The sequence below is a fragment of the Platichthys flesus genome, chromosome 16 (assembly GCF_949316205.1).
Source record: "Platichthys flesus chromosome 16, fPlaFle2.1, whole genome shotgun sequence".
NCBI classification, from domain to species: domain Eukaryota; kingdom Metazoa; phylum Chordata; class Actinopteri; order Pleuronectiformes; family Pleuronectidae; genus Platichthys; species Platichthys flesus.
This window is the reverse complement of record NC_084960.1, coordinates 11,356,799-11,376,104: the sequence shown is the minus strand read 5'-3', so window position 1 is coordinate 11,376,104 and position 19,306 is coordinate 11,356,799. Positions and strand designations below refer to the sequence as shown.

At 41.7% G+C, this 19,306-nt stretch overlaps 1 protein-coding gene across 7 annotated transcripts; it reads left to right on the top strand.

Annotated features, from left to right (window-relative positions):
* The first annotated feature begins 955 nt into the window (after window positions 1–955).
* elavl3 (ELAV like neuron-specific RNA binding protein 3) lies at window positions 956–19,055 on the top strand. Of its 7 annotated transcripts, none has more exons than XM_062408026.1 (8): window positions 956–1,489; window positions 8,183–8,399; window positions 8,493–8,596; window positions 10,767–10,920; window positions 11,042–11,267; window positions 11,747–11,800; window positions 12,379–12,417; window positions 13,213–19,055. In XM_062408026.1, exons 1-8 carry the CDS (start codon window positions 1,481–1,483, stop codon window positions 13,538–13,540), a joined length of 1,131 nt encoding a protein of 376 aa, XP_062264010.1. In that variant the 5' UTR covers window positions 956–1,480; the 3' UTR covers window positions 13,541–19,055. The 7 variants fall into 7 exon arrangements, with proteins under 7 accessions (XP_062264010.1, XP_062264007.1, XP_062264009.1 ...); XM_062408023.1 differs by having other exon boundaries at window positions 13,192–19,055; XM_062408025.1 differs by having other exon boundaries at window positions 11,039–11,267.
* Window positions 19,056–19,306: the final 251 nt, after the last annotated feature.

Genomic DNA, 19,306 nt, shown 5'->3' with positions numbered 1-19,306 from the left:
GATGTCCCGGGGCAGGGGATGCATTATAGATGAGCCCAAACAGCATGTCTCAGTGAGCACTCACCACACAGCTAGGGACACAGGAGGGAGCAGCAGGAGGTGGGTAAAGAGAGACGACCACTCCTCAGGAAGAGGATACTGGGATGTCATAAAGTGAGACAAAAATCACTGCTGGCCACATTTCTGTTCGTTAAACCAGGGGAGGAAATCGTTCGGCACAGCTTGATCAAAACTACAACTGCACCTTTCTAAACTCACCATTTAAAGGATAAATATTAATTCAGGGGGCGTCTAATTTGTTATTCTCATAGCTGCAGCTGACCCTATAGCTAGCCATCTGCCTTGCACTCGAGATGTCCAGAAATCAGCCAATCATTAGTCTTATTATTATGGATTGGATGCTTTGTTTGTAGCCACGATTCACAACCAGTTTTTGTGTACTTTTGTGCCTTTTTTCCACATTCATGCAATTCTGTGACTATCAGCCGACAACGCGGACTCAGGACGTCTGTAGATTTACGCTCTAAACCGCTTTTATTCTCAAAGACAAAGACGCAAGGAGTGAAGTTGTTTGCTATGGTTTCAAACAAGGCCTAAAAGGAAAATGAAATAGAAAGGAGAGGGGCTGTGCTGAGGGAGAAGTGAGTGCAAAGACTGAGGAATGAGAGAGACTAGACCGCTGTCTTCTGCTGCACCCATCTGTTCTGAGAGTGCAGGTGGAGCCCTATTCACTCTGCTCTCTGTGTGTGTGTGTGTGTGTGTGTGTGTGTGTGTGTGTGTGTGTGTGTGTGTGTGTGTGTGTGTGTGTGTGTGTGTGTGAGTGAGTGTGTGTGTGAGTGAAGAGGGGGGCAGGAAGAAAGGAAGGGCAGAGAGAAGGAGGGAGTGGAGACATGGAAGGGCAGGGATGGAAAAGGGAAAGGAGGGTGGGAGGGAGGAGGAGGGGGGACTCTTGGTGATCTCTCCTGAAGGGGATAATGGGAGAGGAGCGCATTGCAATGGCTGCCATGTAGTACCCTCCCTGCACAATTAGCCAATCAGCAGCGTGCACTGCCAGCCAGGAGGACGCATAAAAGAAGAACATTGCAGCAGAGGCACAGAAGGAGACTGCGAGAGGAGCAGGGAATTACACACAAAACAGCAGAAACAGAACATCCTCCCCTGGACACACCCTGCCGAGGATCACTGCTTCTCTTTTTTTCCTGAACCATCGCCCACGCCACTCGGAGAGAACGCTCTCCCTCCTCATCATCAGCCAGCAGAAAAGCCCTTTCTCCTCATTTTCATCCTATAGAGGACACCTACCATCTCAGAGGGCTGAGATCCCTTGGCGAAGATTGTATTTTTTTCCTTTTTTTGTTTTTTTGTTTTCATTTGGACTCCTGGCAGAAAACACAAGGGTCGTGCAACATAAGATACTCATCCGTTCAGCTTCAAGACCAGTGCAAAGAAGGACCTAGATTTCTTTCATTGTACGTCAAGAATGGTTACTGTACGTATGACTCTATTTCTTTTATGTTTGTGAGGGGGATGTTGTAGCAGCATGCTCACATTGTATGTCAGCCCTTTGGTGATGGATGTGTTGAAAATGAAATGTACACGTGTGATATAGCAATACACAGATTTATCTCACATCTTCCTTGCCGATGTGCCTTTGCTGGGGGGCGAATATGATTTTAAATGGAGCTCCAGGGCTTTATCCGCGTACCAAAACATACAGGAACTAAAGGATTAGAGTCCAATCTGCAATGTAATTCTTATGATATGATTAAGAATCAATAGTGGCACTTAGCAATCTCATACTGAGTGATGCGCCATGCCGGCTGTGCTCCAGCCTGCAGTCATCCTCAGCTATGGATAAAGTCTTTATCCTGCCATTTTAGAAAGCTCCGGCTATTACTCTTCGGCATCACAGCCACTCTGGCTGTCTAAATGTCGCAGCTGTGAATATACAGTTCCTGAAGGAGGCAGGAGTTAAGATTTTAGGAATTCCGCAGCTTTAGAGTGATGGAGTGGAGATGGAGAGAAGGAGAGGAGATGAGGGCTTCGGATGGGGGGGTTGGGAGGCAGTGGGCTCGCTTTCTTTGCCTGGCGCACCACAAGGATGCTTGAGTCGGCATTCTGAGACAAAACATGATACCTTGGAGGCTGAGGGCCCATCCAGCGAGGAAAAAGAAGAAGGAGAGAAAAAAAAGGGTCGAGTCACTCCGGGAGGGGGGATGGGAGGGGGAGTGGAGGATTACGCATCCGCTGGTATACATTGAAGCAGGCAGAGTCCAAAATTCCTCAGGGCTCGTCGTTGCGACGCGACCGAGAGTTAAATGGGCTGGAAATCTCGGAGGCCGCGGCGGCGTGTGTATGTTAGGACGCGCACGGACATCTCCATTTTAAAGCGCATTTGCTCCAAGAATCACATCGAGTGTACGTAGCACTACAAGATGGCCATGCGTGCCTTGCGCTGCGCTTGTGGGGTTAAAAAAAAAAAAAAAAGAAAAGAGGAGATGCGGGCAGTGATAAATTAGCTTTGCTGTGCGCCGAAGGCCGGATTGGGCGTGTCTCTGCTGGACCTGAGCACCAAACAAGGGCCTTGGAGCATCAAACGGCCTGTAGCCCATTCTCCGGTTTACCTCTTGACGCATACTGTTGATAGCAGGTTGTTTATCTCAGAACAGCAATTTACTAGAATTCCAGAAGCCGGGATATTAATAATAAAACTGGAATCAGCGTTACGCACTAATACTCCAGGTCCAACTTTAAAATTAGACATGTGCGCCTTCCCAAGAAAATCATTAGTTTAATAGTTTGATGAATTTTGTGTATTGGCTGATGTAAACTAGGCTGATACCGACTTATCATTAAATGTTAAGGCTATTCAGTCAATGACTAATAATACAAGGAACACATCATAAATATTTAAATCAGAGAGAGGATGGGATGTTAGAGATGGAGGACCGTGAACTTTCAACATCTCGATGCTCGGAAAGGGAAAGGTTCACAACATCGAATAAAACAGTGCGAAATGGACAGCAGGTTGTTTCACCGTGCGTGTGTGTGTGTGTGTGTGTGAGAGAGAGAGAAAGTCTGGGACTGATGTGCACCTGACGTGCACGTTTCCATCTCCAGGTCTTTAATTCATCTCAGCGTAGCTTCCCATTGTCCCTCGCAGGCCTCGTAGACGAGCAGTGTCACTGGGGCAGAGGCTGTAGCTCCCCATCCACATGGTCCGCAGTCCTCCGTGGCTGTACCGCAGTGCCAAGCAAATAAAAGCGTTGAGTCAGATAACCTTTCCGAGGCACTTACACAATTCAAGGACAAGGACAGCCGAGGCCATCACTGTAAACCAGTCTGATGCCAGAGCAACAACAGAGCCTTTGAGGAACTAAAATGTTATCACTGGCTTTTGCTTTTTAAAATTCGAGGTCATTTCACAGACAAAAAGATGTATATATTTTCTCTAGTTAAGACAACATTGTCTGACTTACACGAGACATTAGATGCAATTATGTAAGCAGTGATTTGCCTCCTGTTGCCTTCGACTACATGTTATTATCAGCAACAAATATAAAACCTGAAAGGAAGAAAGAGAGATGGGGGATGCGTTTTCTGCCTGAGACAGCAAAACCAATTTTCCCTGACAATAATATCCAGGAAACAAATATTAATCATAAAAAAATGGCGTTCAAATTGTTTGAAAATCCTTATTGTCTCTGGTGGATCTATTAATAATGGTGGTTATTTGCCTTTTCCTTCATTGAGAAAAAAAAAATACAGCTAAATAAGAAAATCGTGTATTGGAAATATATCCACATCAAAAAAAACCATGGTTGATGTTTTAATTTTATATTTTTAAAATTATTTTTGACTTGGAGCTGGCAACTGTAACAGCCATTGTTCCCGGGGAGTCCTGCAGCCCCTGGCCACAACACAAAGCGCCACTGTTTACATTAATATTCATAGTGCTGCCATAGCCTCTGCGAGGGAGAAGAGGAGGAACGGGTGGCTCTTTTGTTTGGTCGCTTCAATACGTTTATTCAGCAAAAAGGCGCCCCCGGTTCATGAATGCCTGCAGAGCTCACAAGTCTTGCCTTTAAAAAATAAATCAACAACGTCTGAATAGGAAAGACACAGAAATCGGGGGTTAATCCATCTGACTTAAATGTGTGTTTTTAATGACTATCTAAATTTCAAACGTTTTAAACTCGGCTGAAAATGAAATTAAAAAACGAATCTTTGCTGGTTTCACGGGCCCGTGTGGCCTGAAATGAGACCGTTCGAAAGCCACTCCCTTTTTCAGCACGCTGGATAGCGCCCCGCATGCTACAGGGACTCGTAGGGCGGATTTGTCTCCGCGAGCCTTTGACGTTGTCTTCTTCCATCTTATCAAGGCACAACACACTCGCAGCGAAGAAATCTTTGATAAAATCTTTTATTTTTAGTCTGCCGGGTAGAATGGGAGGCGGTGGGGCTGACACGAGCTGTGACTCCTGTCGTCCTGTTGTTTTACAGCTGCCACCATGATCCCTTAAGCTGCAGAGAGTGTGGCTAATGCCCTTTGTTTGGGATAATCCTGTAATCTGTGTTATTTAGAAGGCTCATTTACAATCCAGCCTTGCGTTTACTTTTGATTCATGCCTTCCCCAAAAAAATAGAATAAAGAAATTATAAAAATGTTAAAAAATCTTCACATATGGCAATATAACGTGGACTAGAGGCAGGGTTTTGTTAAACGGAGAAACCAGTCTCCTCTTACCATTATTAATTCAAGCTAAACAAAAATCAATATATAGATGTTTGTATTTTTGTTTGATGATGCAGTTGTACTTAAAACCCTAATCCCTCATGGCCGAGACTGCATGTCAAAGCAAAAATACAAGTAGTGAACATGTCCTTTTCTTTCACATGTTTCAGTCCACTGACATTTAAATACATTTTATGTTGCTTCTTAATGAAACATTTGGAGCAGAAATGAATTGAGGAGGGGGGGAAGCTGTTTATAAACATCAGAAGACAGAGAAAGATCGACTGCACTCACATTCAGTCATGTAATGCTTCTGTGCTTTGTAATTTAATAGCGTACAGTGTAGGTGGTACATGTGCTTGGCAGTGGAGGCAGGGTTTCTGTTTTGTGTGCAAGTCTGGGTTTGTGTGTTTGGCAGGGGGAGGCAGGGCTCCTGTTTGCGTGCAAGTCTGGGACCATGTGTAGGCGATGCTGATGCAGTACATTAAATATTGAGGGAGATCTCACAGAACCCCAAAATAGAAAAAAAACAGCGTGGGACACATAGTGCTACCCTAACAACCCGTAACCTTTTGAATATTTGTAAAGACAATTTTTAAATGATAGTGACCTATTCTTATTGGGTAGTTAATACGAAATATGTTGGCGATAGAAAGGGTAATGGTTACGCCTTGGATGTCACGTTTACAATGTGCCCCTGGAGTGAGGATTTTTTATTGTCTCCAGAAGATGAAATGTCTGTAGCCTGAGTAGATCTATACTGGGCAGGCTGTGAGTAGTCATGCATTTGTAGGCCTTCCTACATCAGACTGACTTTTCCATGTCATAGTAATTAGGTTACTGCAAACTAAACTCTATTACTATTCGATTAGATTTCTGTTGTTGGTGTACAATATAAAATATGTCCGCCCACGGATGAAATAGTCATCTGTGGTTTTTATCTTTTCTATTTGTTTCACATAACTTCAGAGGACGCCTTTTCTCTCTATTTCTGTACACAAATCTAAGTTGCTGCTCGTGTCAGCCAACCTCAGTGTCCAGCCCTAACTCAGTGGCTCTGAGAATTATATAACTTCACACTGTTCACTAGGGCTGCGTGTTCTGTCACGCTGAGGGTTATTTCAGTTGGCCCTAATATGTGTGTTTTTTTTCTTTCTTTCTTCTTCAAAATGCTTTTGTCATATTTGGGACACATTCAGTTACTCATATCTCGAAACAGTCAGATGCATCACATCACACGACAATGCACTATAGGTCAGTATTACAATTCATATAAGATTACAGCTTCATTCCACCTTTTTCTGTCAGCTGGCATTTTAGCTGTATGTTAAACTCTTTACATGATTTTACTTAAGCATCCCTTTTTATGTAAATGTCAGTTTATTTTATTTTATGTGCAGACTTCCTTAATTCTCAACCCTTGTCAACGGTGGTCATTATCAATTTGACAAATTGATATTCACCACATCTGTAAAGCCTTGTATATAGGTACATGGTAGGGAAAATATCTGACCTGTGTATCTGCTCCTAATAAGAACAGACACAAACACACTGAGCTTAAAGCCAGAAAGCCACTCTGCCATTAGAAACAATGCAGTCTTTGAGGGGCCGTTACCTGGGTAACCTGAGTTGAGGTGAGGCTCAAAGCGAGACAGTAGGTTTATGGACACAAGGGAAAAAGGCACATTAGACAGAGCCAGTCGTGGCTGCCAGAGTTGGAGAGAGAAAATCTGAAATGGCACACAGATTTGAATATGTAATAGAAGGAATGAGTTATTTTAGATTTGATAATGGCACTGAAATGGAACGCATTAGAAGTCAAATAGGATGGTGGATTAAAAAAAATAGTGTGAAAAGCCACATTTCCACCTTCAAAAAAAGTCCTTGTCTGTGTCACTGATCATTCCAGGTACCCAGTAAAAAAAAATACATAAGAGAGCATTAAATACATACTCACCCCACTCGGGGCATTATAATCAAGTTGCGTATGTTTTAAGAAACAAAAAAGTCCTCCAGCCTCCACCACGTTAGGAAAATCCTTCAAAATAATTTGAAAATAATTCTAAAGATTCATTAATTAAGTCCCTTTCTTGCATTGGACTCCACTTTAGTCCCCAGGAGTTTAGAGAAGACTCATTTAGTCCTATTGACATACATAACACCCACCAGTTGGAGATCTGTACCAGCTCAAACCCACAATTTAACACGGTAATTTACACTGTCCCCACAAGTACATATTAAAACTGTGTATCCAGAGACTTTACAGTGTTTTTGGTGAAAGAAGGAATTCAGGTACCTAAATGTACCAAAGTCCCAAGTGTACACTCAAAAACACACAAATGTACACATGGTTATGTTCCTGAAGATCATATTAGTTGCATGAGCAAACAAAGAGAACCGAAATCTAAACATGCAAACTTATTATCTCTGACATGGGATATAAATCAAATATCTAACTTGAAAATGATTCGGATGTAAATGAAAACAACAGCTTTCATAAATATTCAATATGTGAATGTTATGTAAATAAAAAGAGTTGATAATCATACCCTACAGATTTTGAATATTTTTATCTGATTCAAAAAGCTGAACAAATCCTTACAGATATTTAGCTTCGATGTCAGACCAAGCAACAACACCACAAGCAGGACAACTTATCATTTTGTAATGATATTTCATGATTCAGAGTAAGAAAAGATGGAGGGAGGAGAAAGTGGAGCAGTTTCTGACCAAACAGATGTTCCTTGAGAATCTCTTGTGGATCAAATTGAGCTACATGATGGTGCACACAACAGACACAAACACTACACTGTGCACCTACCCAAACCCTTACCCAATTTACAAAAATAAAAGTCAGTTGACCACAAAGACCCCATAGCAAAGTCAGAAGAACAAAAGTGTAATCCTAAATAATTTTTTAAACCAACGTGATGCCCTTCATATATTGCAGCAATAAATCCATTTAACATTCACTCTAGCCTTTGTCCGGCGTGTCGACCCCCCGCAACCCCTCACTTCCTCGGCCTTGCGCCAGACTCACATACCACCATCACAGCTATCCATCTCCGTGTAATGATGTAATGGTGTTTGACCCTGGAAGAGTGTAGGGGGAGGGGAGGAGTAAGGCAAAAAGGGACTGTGACATCTGCAGCACCAGCGGCGAGGAGCGAGAGACGAGGAAAGATGGGGTGAAAAGGGGGAGGGGGGAGGATGATAAATCAGACCATGCATCCATCTCCATTTTAGCAATGCTGATTCCAAACCTTTGCCTCTGACAGTGACATATGGGACAGTCTGTGTTCGTTGTAGCGTGCGTGCCTTCTATTTTTTAATTCATCATTGTGTGCGAATAGCAGATATGCATGTTAATACAACCGTCTCACAACTCTGTCCTTTTGTGTTATTTTGTAAAAAATACAAATCTAACCCCACCCTCTTCCTCAGCAGATAATCAGCACCATGGAAACCCAGGTGTCCAATGGTCCAAGCGGAACCAGTATGCCAAATGGTCCAGTCATCAGCACCAATGGCTCCACAGATGACAGCAAGACCAACCTGATCGTCAACTATCTGCCTCAGAACATGACTCAAGAAGAGTTCAAAAGTTTGTTTGGTAGCATTGGAGAGATTGAATCCTGCAAGCTCGTCAGAGACAAGATAACAGGTACAACGCGTTGTCCACATTGAAAACAGAAAAGTGGTTCAAATGTTTTTTTTGATAATACTCAACAACCCTAAGCCTTCCCTGTGTCTCCAGGTCAGAGTTTGGGCTACGGGTTTGTAAACTATGTGGATCCAAATGATGCAGACAAGGCCATCAACACACTGAATGGTCTAAAACTACAGACCAAAACAATCAAGGTGAGCAGACCCCTACTCCACGATATTCACTCTTCATTACTCAAATCTACATGGCGTGCTAGACAAAAAGAAAGGAAGTGGAGATTTTGTTAAGGGGGTTGGGTAGGTCTGTGTGTGTGTGTGGGGGGGGGGGTACTGAGAGAGATGGGGACAGACGTGACAGAGGGAGGGGAGGAAAATGGGGAGGAGGAGGCAGAAGGGAGCCGTGGCTAGAACAAAGGAAGTGAGAGAAAAGGGTGAAAAGAGAAGAAGAGAGTGGAGGTCAGAAAGCAAGGGGCGGACAGCATGCCGAGGTTATTGTGATGGAAATGTAATTACGACGTCTGACTGTGGGTGCACGAGGGTCAGACCAGGTTACCCCATCTGCCTCCAATCGGGGCTAATTAGGGGCCTTCTTTGTCCAAAAATCAGATGAAGGAACGGGGATGGGGGGGGGTAAACTATTAATCACTACTTCCTTTCAACCCCCCCCCCCCCCTACCCCAACCTGATCAAAGTGGATCAAAGATGCAGACAAACTGAAGGATCAAGAAATCAAATTTGGGAGAGAGCAGAGCAGGTGATTTAGCGACAGCTGTCCACGAAAAGGGGCGTTGATCGTGACTTGTGACCGATCCAACAATGAACTATGAGCAGGCTAGGCCGAGAACTGGATACGCTTGGAAGAACCAATACACATTGTGTATTGTATGAAATATTGAGTATAAACTTTCAAATACAAGAAGAGTGCTTAAAATTGTCAGGGCTAATTATAACAATTTGTTATAACTCTTATCTAAAGGCAATTATTAATTATCTGATGTGTCTAAACACAGATCGCTCCGTCTATAAACAACTTCTTAATATCTAACTACAAATTAAAAAAAAAACCTCAATGCCACGGTTTTATATCTCGGCTTTCCATTCAATAGAGAGGGGTGAGGCTGTGAGGGAGGGGGCACGGTAAAATGGTAGGGGGGTTGCTTGGAGAGCAGAATGCCAATGACGGGATTAGAGGCCATATGGGCTTCAGGCACCATCTGTACTATGGGAGCGACGGGGAGAGGGTTAATTATAGGGCAGCCTCTGCTCCCTGAACACAGCAACTCCCCTCTGACTCGTCCAGAACACCCTAATCACTGCACCACACAACCCTCCTGCTCATACAGTCCGTCTGTGTACACACTGACACTGGTGCTTTGTACTGATGGAGGAAATCAGAACACCTGTATTCATTTGGAAGATAATATACACGCAATGTCATTTGGCCTTTTTTTTTTTAACTCAGGCACAAATAAAGCTGTTGGCGCAATTTTAATGCTACAAAAAGTTTGTGAAAAATAACAAAAAATGTTAACATCACAACAATACACATGCATTTGCACAGTATGCGGCAGCAGTGTGTATTGAAGTTGTCGAGGATCCTGCCCGTCTTGTGATGCTCTTGCATTGTTTGCTGTTTTGCCAGTGGAGCTGTTCTCTCCCAGAGGAGAGAGACAAAGGAAGGAGGCAGGATAGGGAGGGCAGCTCAGCCTATCTCACACAACACTCACTCTGTCTCTCCTTCACACACAAACACAACACTCCCAACAATGCACTGAACTGGACTATCTACCACACATGTGCTCACATGCGCACATGAACACAATAGCGAAAATGTGTGTAATTGCTTTCACAATGAATCATATATTCCTCAGCACCAGTAGAGGGAGAATCTTCGGAAAGTAGACCAAGAGAAAACCATAAGGGATACAAACACAGACACACCAAAAATGGCTGCGCACTAATTAAGTCGCTGGTGAATTCAGGGATATGCAGCTTCTAGGGCTTTTCTCAGTGCAAATCAAAGCTGACATCTTGGCTTGTTAACTGGTGATTGATATTCGTTTGGGTAATGGTCACAGTCATGTCTGAGCGTCTCATTGTGGCTCAGTGTGACCTTAAAAGCAATGATTAAATCCACAGATACCAAAGAGAGAGTTTGAACTGTGGGGGTGGTGAATAAGGAGAAATCAGTGGGAGTCAAAATAGAGCTGATGTGCTGGGCCCTTGTTGGGAACTTAATCCATTTAGATCAGGCTACTGACATATTTCCATACTAGAAGTCTCTGTTTTTCTCCCATTGAAGCCCTCTGAGACAAATGCGATTTGGGGGTATTTTAAATAAAAATGCAATTTTTTATTTACTTAGGTATCATATGCCCGGCCAAGTTCGGCTTCTATTCGTGATGCCAACCTATATGTAAGTGGACTCCCCAAGACCATGAGCCAGAAAGACATGGAACAGCTGTTTTCCCAATACGGTCGCATCATCACATCCCGCATCCTAGTGGACCAAGTTACAGGTACAACCTCATATCACTTCTGAAGGCTCGATTTATCTCGATGAACTCCATTTACCCCAGTCTAGGAAGCAACAGTTGATGCCAAGGTAGTAACATCGGCTTGTTTTCTCAATCGGAGCAGGCGTATCACGAGGAGTGGGTTTCATCCGGTTTGACAAGCGAAATGAAGCAGAGGAGGCCATCAAAGGTCTGAACGGACAGAAGCCTTTGGGGGCCGCTGAGCCCATCACTGTCAAGTTCGCAAACAACCCCAGCCAGAAGACAGGCCAGGCCTTACTGACTCAGCTGTACCAGACCGCAGCCCGCCGCTACACGGGGCCCCTGCACCACCAGACTCAGCGTTTCAGGTACTAACCTTTGACTCAACCCAACAGATACAAAAAGTCTATAAAAGGATATTTTTCAAGACCAAATCACAGGTCATCCTGCTCTGTTGCTTTGCTTAAAGAAACTGTCCTTCAAGTGTTTAATGCAATGGGCTAAGTGTGCCAACATTTCGTTGTGTCAGTGTTACATGGAGTCGAGCCTCAACTACACAAGATAATAGCTAAGAGTAAATGTTCTTCAGTGTCTATGTTCAAGAACAGTTCAGCAGATGAAGTCGCACAAAGCCAAAAACAGCAAGTGTGGTGAAATACTACAAGCAGGAAAAACTGAATGGTCAAACGAATCCCAAATGGAAAAACAAACATTTCTGTCACTATTAACACTCACTAATAACCTGTTCCTTTTCGCAATATTGTTACTTTATAGTAAAGAAGGAAATGGCAATATGACATTGTCCCTCCTTCTCACTCTTTTTCTCTGACTTTCTTCTAAACTGCAGCGTGATCCCTTCACTTGGAAAGGGACCAGATCCAAATAACAGCTCAAAACCAATGTAAGCGACCAGATTTTATCAAGTATAATACAAAAACAACGCTAAATAAACTTTGCTTTGAGAAGAATCATACTGATACTTCGAGTTTTGCCTGTAGTAATAGGCATGATAGGATTTATGATTATTGAAATTGTAAAAAAAATTGGCCACATCTACGTGTGTTAATTGCAATTCAAGGCTAAAGCGTTTTTTAAGTCGAAGGTTTCCAGTATGAAATAATCTCATGGAACTTCACAAACAGCTGTTAGATATCCTCTGGGGTTAGTCACTTACTCACTATGGATAATACCTTTTTAATTGGTAGATGTGAATGGCCTTATAGTTTAACTATTAAAATGGGGACCTGTTTTGGAGCTTTTAACAGCTGAACTCCCGTTTAAATACCAGTTGAGGCACGTATTCACTGGAGTATTTGACCAGCCATCAGTTGGTTGGATGGTTTGGGACTGCGGTGCAGTGAAGGATGCCCTCTGGAGGCCAGCTGGTGAAGGAGCAGCATGTTAAAATGACAGACCCCCTTCCTTGTAGAGCTCATAACTAACTTCTGCATCCCCTTCATTCTCCCTCTTGCGTTGCAGACTCGACAATTTACTAAACGCCAGCTACGGAGTCAAGAGGTAAATGCCAAAGGTGTACTTTCAAAAGCATCCATGCCAAAATAAAAACCTCAAACAAAGTGCCCGGAATACCACCTGCTGACTTCATCTCAAAACTAGATGATGGCCATAATTCTTAATGCCCACTCCCCATTTAACCATGTTACAGAAGCAGCCCAGTAATAAAATACAAACTGTAATTGCAGTAGGCAATGATGCAGCCTCCCGACAGCAGGGTATTCTGGCATGGCTTTGTTTAACCTTTTTGTTCGTTTGTTTTAATTAATAGCAATAATTTATCTATGTCTTTATTTATGAACTAACATTGTCAGTTTCAGTTGCTTTAATGTCCCTTTTTTTCACCAGCATGGACATACCAGATTCCGTTTGCGTCTCCTCTGTTTGCTCCAGTTTTTGTATGATTTGGATTCCAATTTGCTTTTCATCCCTCTCTAGGTTTCTGTGTTTTGTTCAATACTGTGATTTCTGTTGAACATTGTGATTCATGCGTTTTAATTCTTCCAGAGGCTTTGGTCAGCAGAGAAATGAGATAATGTGCAGATTGTGGGGGCGTCTGTGTCTCAGGGCATAAAGTGTCATTTTGTTTGCAATTGGGTACTTTGGAACCACTGCAGTGACCGCATATTTATGTACTTACTGTACAGCAGAGGGGATGGAGATGGGTCCCTCGACACCATACAAGCTTTATCATTTCGAACAGATGCCCATATGCCCACTAGAGACAGGATAGTGCACTGAATGCTGTGTTGAACTTCAGAATGACACCCATGGTAGTTCTCCTACTCTCTTCCCCAGATTCTCGCCCATCACCATTGACAGCATGACCAGCCTTGCCGGAGTCAACCTTACTGGTCCAACTGGAGCCGGATGGTGCATCTTTGTGTACAACCTGTCCCCCGAGGCAGACGAGAGCGTCCTGTGGCAGCTCTTTGGGCCTTTCGGCGCCGTTACCAATGTCAAGGTCATCCGTGACTTCACCACCAACAAATGTAAGGGCTTTGGCTTTGTCACCATGACCAACTACGACGAAGCCGCCATGGCCATTGCTAGCCTTAACGGCTACCGCCTGGGTGACCGCGTGCTGCAGGTTTCCTTCAAAACCAGCAAGCAGCACAAGGCCTGAGAGAGAGAGGCTGCTGGCACCAGCTCCTTCGACCTGCAGGGGGAGCTACCTGAGCTCCCCGTGCCATCACTCTACATGGGCCTGGACTGAGTCTCTCTCTGACACATTCTCACACAAATACATAATATATTATTACACAGACATGCAGATAATCACACACACGCACACACATAACCAAACATATCCATACTCGAGCATACACATGTCAGAGTTTCAAACAAACACACTAGTGGAGTTTTTCTTTTCTCTTTACACAACATGCTAGTCCTTCCTTTATTTGCCTGGATTGAATTAGAAGGGGTACGAAGCTGGTTTGTTGGGTAGGGGCAAGAGCTATCTATTTAGGAGACAGTCTAACGAATGTGACAGAGAATGTGTACTGAGTGCTTTGATTGAATTCAGGCAAATAATGAAAACTGATGAACAAAATGATCGAAAAATTTAAATGAAAGAATATGTGCAATTTACCCAAACTCTTACCCCACCATCTCTCCCACTATCTTGCTGGAGAGGATGTAGTCACTTTTTTACACTTGGGCATTTTGAATCAGCGATTTTTTTAGATCAAAGAAAATGAAGTTAAAAAACAGTGTTCTCTTATATACGTCTATTCAAATATAACTATATATTCAATATTTAAGGTGGTTATAATAGCCGAGTATGTAAGCATTTTCTAGAAACTTTGACTACTGTTTCCTGACCTGCAATTAGGTGGTGCCTAACGTAAAGGCAGTTTCTCTACCCTATGTGAGCTTGTTAGCTCAGACCCAATAATAATTTAGGTTAACGAATTAAACTGAATACTGGTCACAGAAAAGAGTAGTCCAAAGGCCATCAGAATCCCTCTGTCCCTCACAGTCGCACACCGAACAACACAATCGTCACTTATGTATCACAGAAACACTGTTCAGTAACTAGGAAATATACACATATTTAGTCCACAGAAACAAAAGAGAAGTTCCTGTATTTTTTCTTCTAATCTATGCTCAAGATGGATTCAACACAAACAGACTGCAAGTGAACTCAGAGCAGAGTGGCAGGATATCTGCATGGTGACAGTGTTAATTAGTAATTCTCTCGTGGGCAAGGGAGTGACGAATGCGAGGGGAAAACAGTTTCACCATAACACGGCCACGTCCAAAGGAAAATACCGGTGTGTTTTCACTTTTTGCGCCATTGTTTTTATTACACCTTTATTTAACATTGCCCTCAGGCCATTTTACTTTGCACGACTGTGTCAGCCATGATTTGGTGTGAGATCCCTTTAACTAACATTGGTGTCGAGACATCAAGAAAAAAGATGCGAAAGAAGACCATTTTATGTTGTTCCAGCTGACTGCTTTGAATTTGAACATTCCCGTATCAAGAGAAGTTCTTCAGATTTGATCATGTGATGATCCCAGTAGCTGCAAAAAATAACGTAAAGTAAAAAAATGTCGAACAACACACCCATGGTCTGAACAATGGTCGCGGCGGGTCTGCAGAGGGACAGAAACAGATGAGCAAAAACTCAAGAGCACCGGTATTATTCTTCAGTCTAGTGCACACATAGAAGCTACCTCAGCAAATGAGGTCAAAGTTTTGCATTTCAGCAGAATACATGCGCTCCACAGTAACAACATGCACAGAGCAGATAGAGAGGACTGCAGTTTATAGTGGCTGAACCTTTATAAAGCTGACTTCAGAGTCACATGAGTGAGCAGAGATATCTGGCGTTGTTAAAATGATCGTTGATCCTTTGAGGAGAAAATATTACCAGTTCCTTCAGCTTTTTCCAAATGCTCTTTCCTCAGTTTTATTTAAAACCCCCTCTATTCTCTTAAAAGCTTCCTGCCCTCTCAAAAGATGACTGTCGGACAGCGAGACCGCAAATAAGTGTCACAATTATATTTCTGTTTACAACAGAAAGCTGCTCATTTATTCGCCTCAGATCTATTTGGCACTGCCACGAAAATAGCATTTCTCAAAATATCCTCAGCCCAATTGCATGAAAATTATTAATGGCACCCTGATGAAACATTAAGGCCATTCTGCCGAGTTGAATTGTCTGCTAAAGACCAGACTTAAGAATTTCCATGGGGAGAGCTGTCTTTCAATATCAAGACATCTGCACATGATAATAGATTAAAACAAGGTCAAATATATTCAAGACATGTTGCTTTTGCTTTTCTAAATGACGCTGTGTTAGCCAAAGAGGACGATCTCTTTGAAAGGATTACATTAGAGATAAATCTATTTTTATACATACAAAAGAACAAGACCTTGTGCTGAATTTTTACAGATTCTTAAGCTTGGAAAAATTGGGACATCGCATGGCTTTATTTTAAACCCTCTGATCTTCGCAGAGCAAGGGGGGGACAAGCATGCGGTGTTTGGGTGGGGGGTGTAGGAAGGGGAAAAGGAAACATTGTGTCTCGTAAAAAAACATTCAACCCGATTGAAAAGAAAACAAATTTGGCATGAAAAGAGGAAGATTTACCAGTTAGGGGTGTCACCTGACAGACCCATCTCTACTTCTGAGTGCTTAGACACGCTCACATCTCTCGTCCTGAAGTTGTGTACAGCGCTGCTTCAACGATGGTGCAGTGAAGTGAAGTTCTTTGACCTGAGAATCCCAGACAGAGCTGCAGCGAAGGCAGCTCATTGGCTCAGCTGAAAAAAACGGAATCGCTGCTTGCAAATAAAAAATTAAATAAGAGAAAGAATGCAGACTAGAACAGGTTCGCCAATTAAAAACAAACATTGAGCATGATTATTACGATTAGGTAGATTTGATTTTTGCCAAAGAATTGCTTTGCAAGTCAGTACCAAGAAGGATGATTAAGACTAACTATATTATTCCCAGAGTAATTGCTGTACAAATCTATGTTATTTATTGAATAAGGACCCTCTACAATTTCCGTTATCGTTACTTTTAAATATCTAAGTTGCGCATATCAGTTTGCATTTGTAAATCCTGAATCCACTAAACCAAATGCTAACATGAAACAGCTGCAAGCATTCTCATTTGCACACATTTCATGCACACACCGAATGATGAAAAAGGCATATCAAAAATAAATTGGGATGAATCGATTCACCTATTGACAAAAGACGAAAAGTCATATCCATCCGTCTAATGTATTTCCCCCCGACATTTATATCATCTGCTTTGTCTTGTGACCAATTTAATCGTTTAAAACCATCAACATTGCACCAGTTCAAATACTGACTCTGGCATCTTTCAATCTGACTCATACTGTTTCACTTCCCGAAATAACTCTGAATGACTGTCGCTGGCGTGTCCAGAGCTGACCACACAAAAGAGCTAATGGAGCTATTTTGAGTTGAGCAATTTGCAAGAGATAGCAGAGTAGGGCTGAGAATTTGATGAGACCAGTGATAGACGTGAGGAACAACCGAGATAACAGGCCGGGTTGAACTGCAGCTGGAGTCGTTTGCCCAGCCATGTCCGATGTAGTACAGTCAAGCCACAGACCAAACTCAAAGCCCGAAACAACCTTTCACACACAGTCTCCACAAAGACCTACACCTATTGTACAGTAGAGAGCGAAGGACCATGGCAGGAAACAGTACTACACTGCTTGAGCAACAACAATAATCATTTAAAAAGACAAAAAAACTTTCCTATGGAACAGTAAGTGCAATGTGCTTTGTTTTTATATTGACTGAGAACAAATGATATATATTTTTAAAAAAAGAAATTAAACGTCACACTGAAAAGGTTTGCGGAAAGAGCGAAAGGAGCAAAAGTTTGGACAAAGAACCATTGGAAATGAGCAGACTCATTCAAGAAAAATTCAACCGAGCAATGAGAGCTGTGATCGACAAATTTTCACAATCACTTCCTCAGCCCCTAATTTGTGCTCTGACCATGCAAGCTCAAACAAATTGCGTATTTGGCTGACCTAATAGAGCAAATCTCGATGACCTTGAAAGGAATACTGTCTAATATATCATCAGTTTTAGCCCATGTCAATTTCAAATATCATTTTATTTTCCTGTAACTTATTGATTTCATTTACATATCCAGACTCACTTGTTAAATTAGCGTATTTGTGTTGTTGATGTTGCCATAGAGAACACACATGGGTCAAATATTATGTTTGGTTGCATTGATTGGGTACAGTTTGTTATTTTTCTTCCATTACTTAATTAGTTGCAGTTTTTACAGTGTATGCAGATTTTAGACTTAGTTAGATTTTTGATTTCAATCAAACTGTGTTCAATTGTGTTTGTAAAAGTCTGTGGTAGCTTTTGTTGCAACATAAAATAATTTAAACAGAAAAAATTCAAAATAGCGCCAACAAACTTGTATTATTTGGGCGACTTTAAGCTTGTAGTTTTAACTTATTGTTAACTTAAAAACTATTTATTATGATTATTATTATTGCCTCGTATAAAGTATGTTTTGTGTATATTTATGGTTTATTTCATTATATTTGCAAGTTTAAAAGATTTTAAGTTTGCCAAAATTGTGGTTACACCATTTCGTTTCTTACAAAGGGGGACAAATAGAAAAACAGCTTTAGAAGTACGATTTGGAAAAGTTCTCCATAGTCAAAGAATGCACTGCTATATTTAACTAATTGAAGTGTATAAACATACATGCTGTGTGCTAGATGTTATGCCTTTACTGCCTGTGTTCTGTTTGTCTTGTTAAATGAAACTCTTTTAATTATTTAATCTAATCACAGTCTTGTTTTTTCAACCACTCGGTGAACCCCTGAGAAGCGGGACAGCCCCTGTAGTGAGGCTTTGGGCCATTTGAGGGTCAAGCATTTAGCCAGTAACAGGGGAGCTGTCCTGGGTTTGTTAAGCTCTCAAGATGCTTTCCTGTTTATGCTGATGGGTCAATCCAATTCAAAGATACAAATATAAGGGGTTTTGTTTCTGTTAAAGCATTGTAATACTGAGATCATCAGTATCAATATCAATTTGTGCGACCGAAACAAAAGATGTTCTTAGGAAACCCAGCCTGGCATTTATAAAGCACGGCTCAGAAAAGCTGCAGGAAGGTTTTCTTGGGAGTCTCTAGGGTAGTAAAGGGGGGAGTGGTCCTTCTGTTTCTCAACCAACTGTATTTTGTGTCTATTTATTTAGAAGAGGGGACGCAGTATCTTAGTGATGTTTTTCTTACATTTTCCTGGAATGGTAGAACAAATCAAAGGTGAAAATGATCAAAACAGTTCCGCTGACACCACTATCAGCGGAAGAAATACAAAATCTCATACTTCCAAACATGACCAAATGAACAATGTCAAAATTTAACAAAGAAAAAAAAAAAACCTTTCAGTTTAGTCTAGGATATTTATTACTGGGATTTCAGCTGAAGACGCTTGAAGACTTTTTCATGGAATTGTTTAATTATTTGTACTTTACATGCCAGAAAAAAATAAAAGTTACAAATATGAATGACTGGATTTTTTATTGACTGTGAAAAACAAAATACATTGTAACTGTTTTGTGTACACGTTTATTCAGGCTAGTGTTTGGGCACTCATCTAAATACGTTCTAAAGATACATACTACATATTTGACATGTTTCTGTGTAGTGTCATGCACGTCAGCTAGTTAAGTAGCATGTCTTTTGATAAGTGGATACATATTTTATATTATTTTAATGAATGTAGACAAAGAGGTGTACTAAATGTTTTGTTTGTTAGAAAGAAGGAACAGAGGAAGAGGTAACTGCTTCTAAACAAAGCTTCTAACATTTTATTTAGGTTTTTATGTTTTGGAAGTGTATTTCATTATAACTACTAC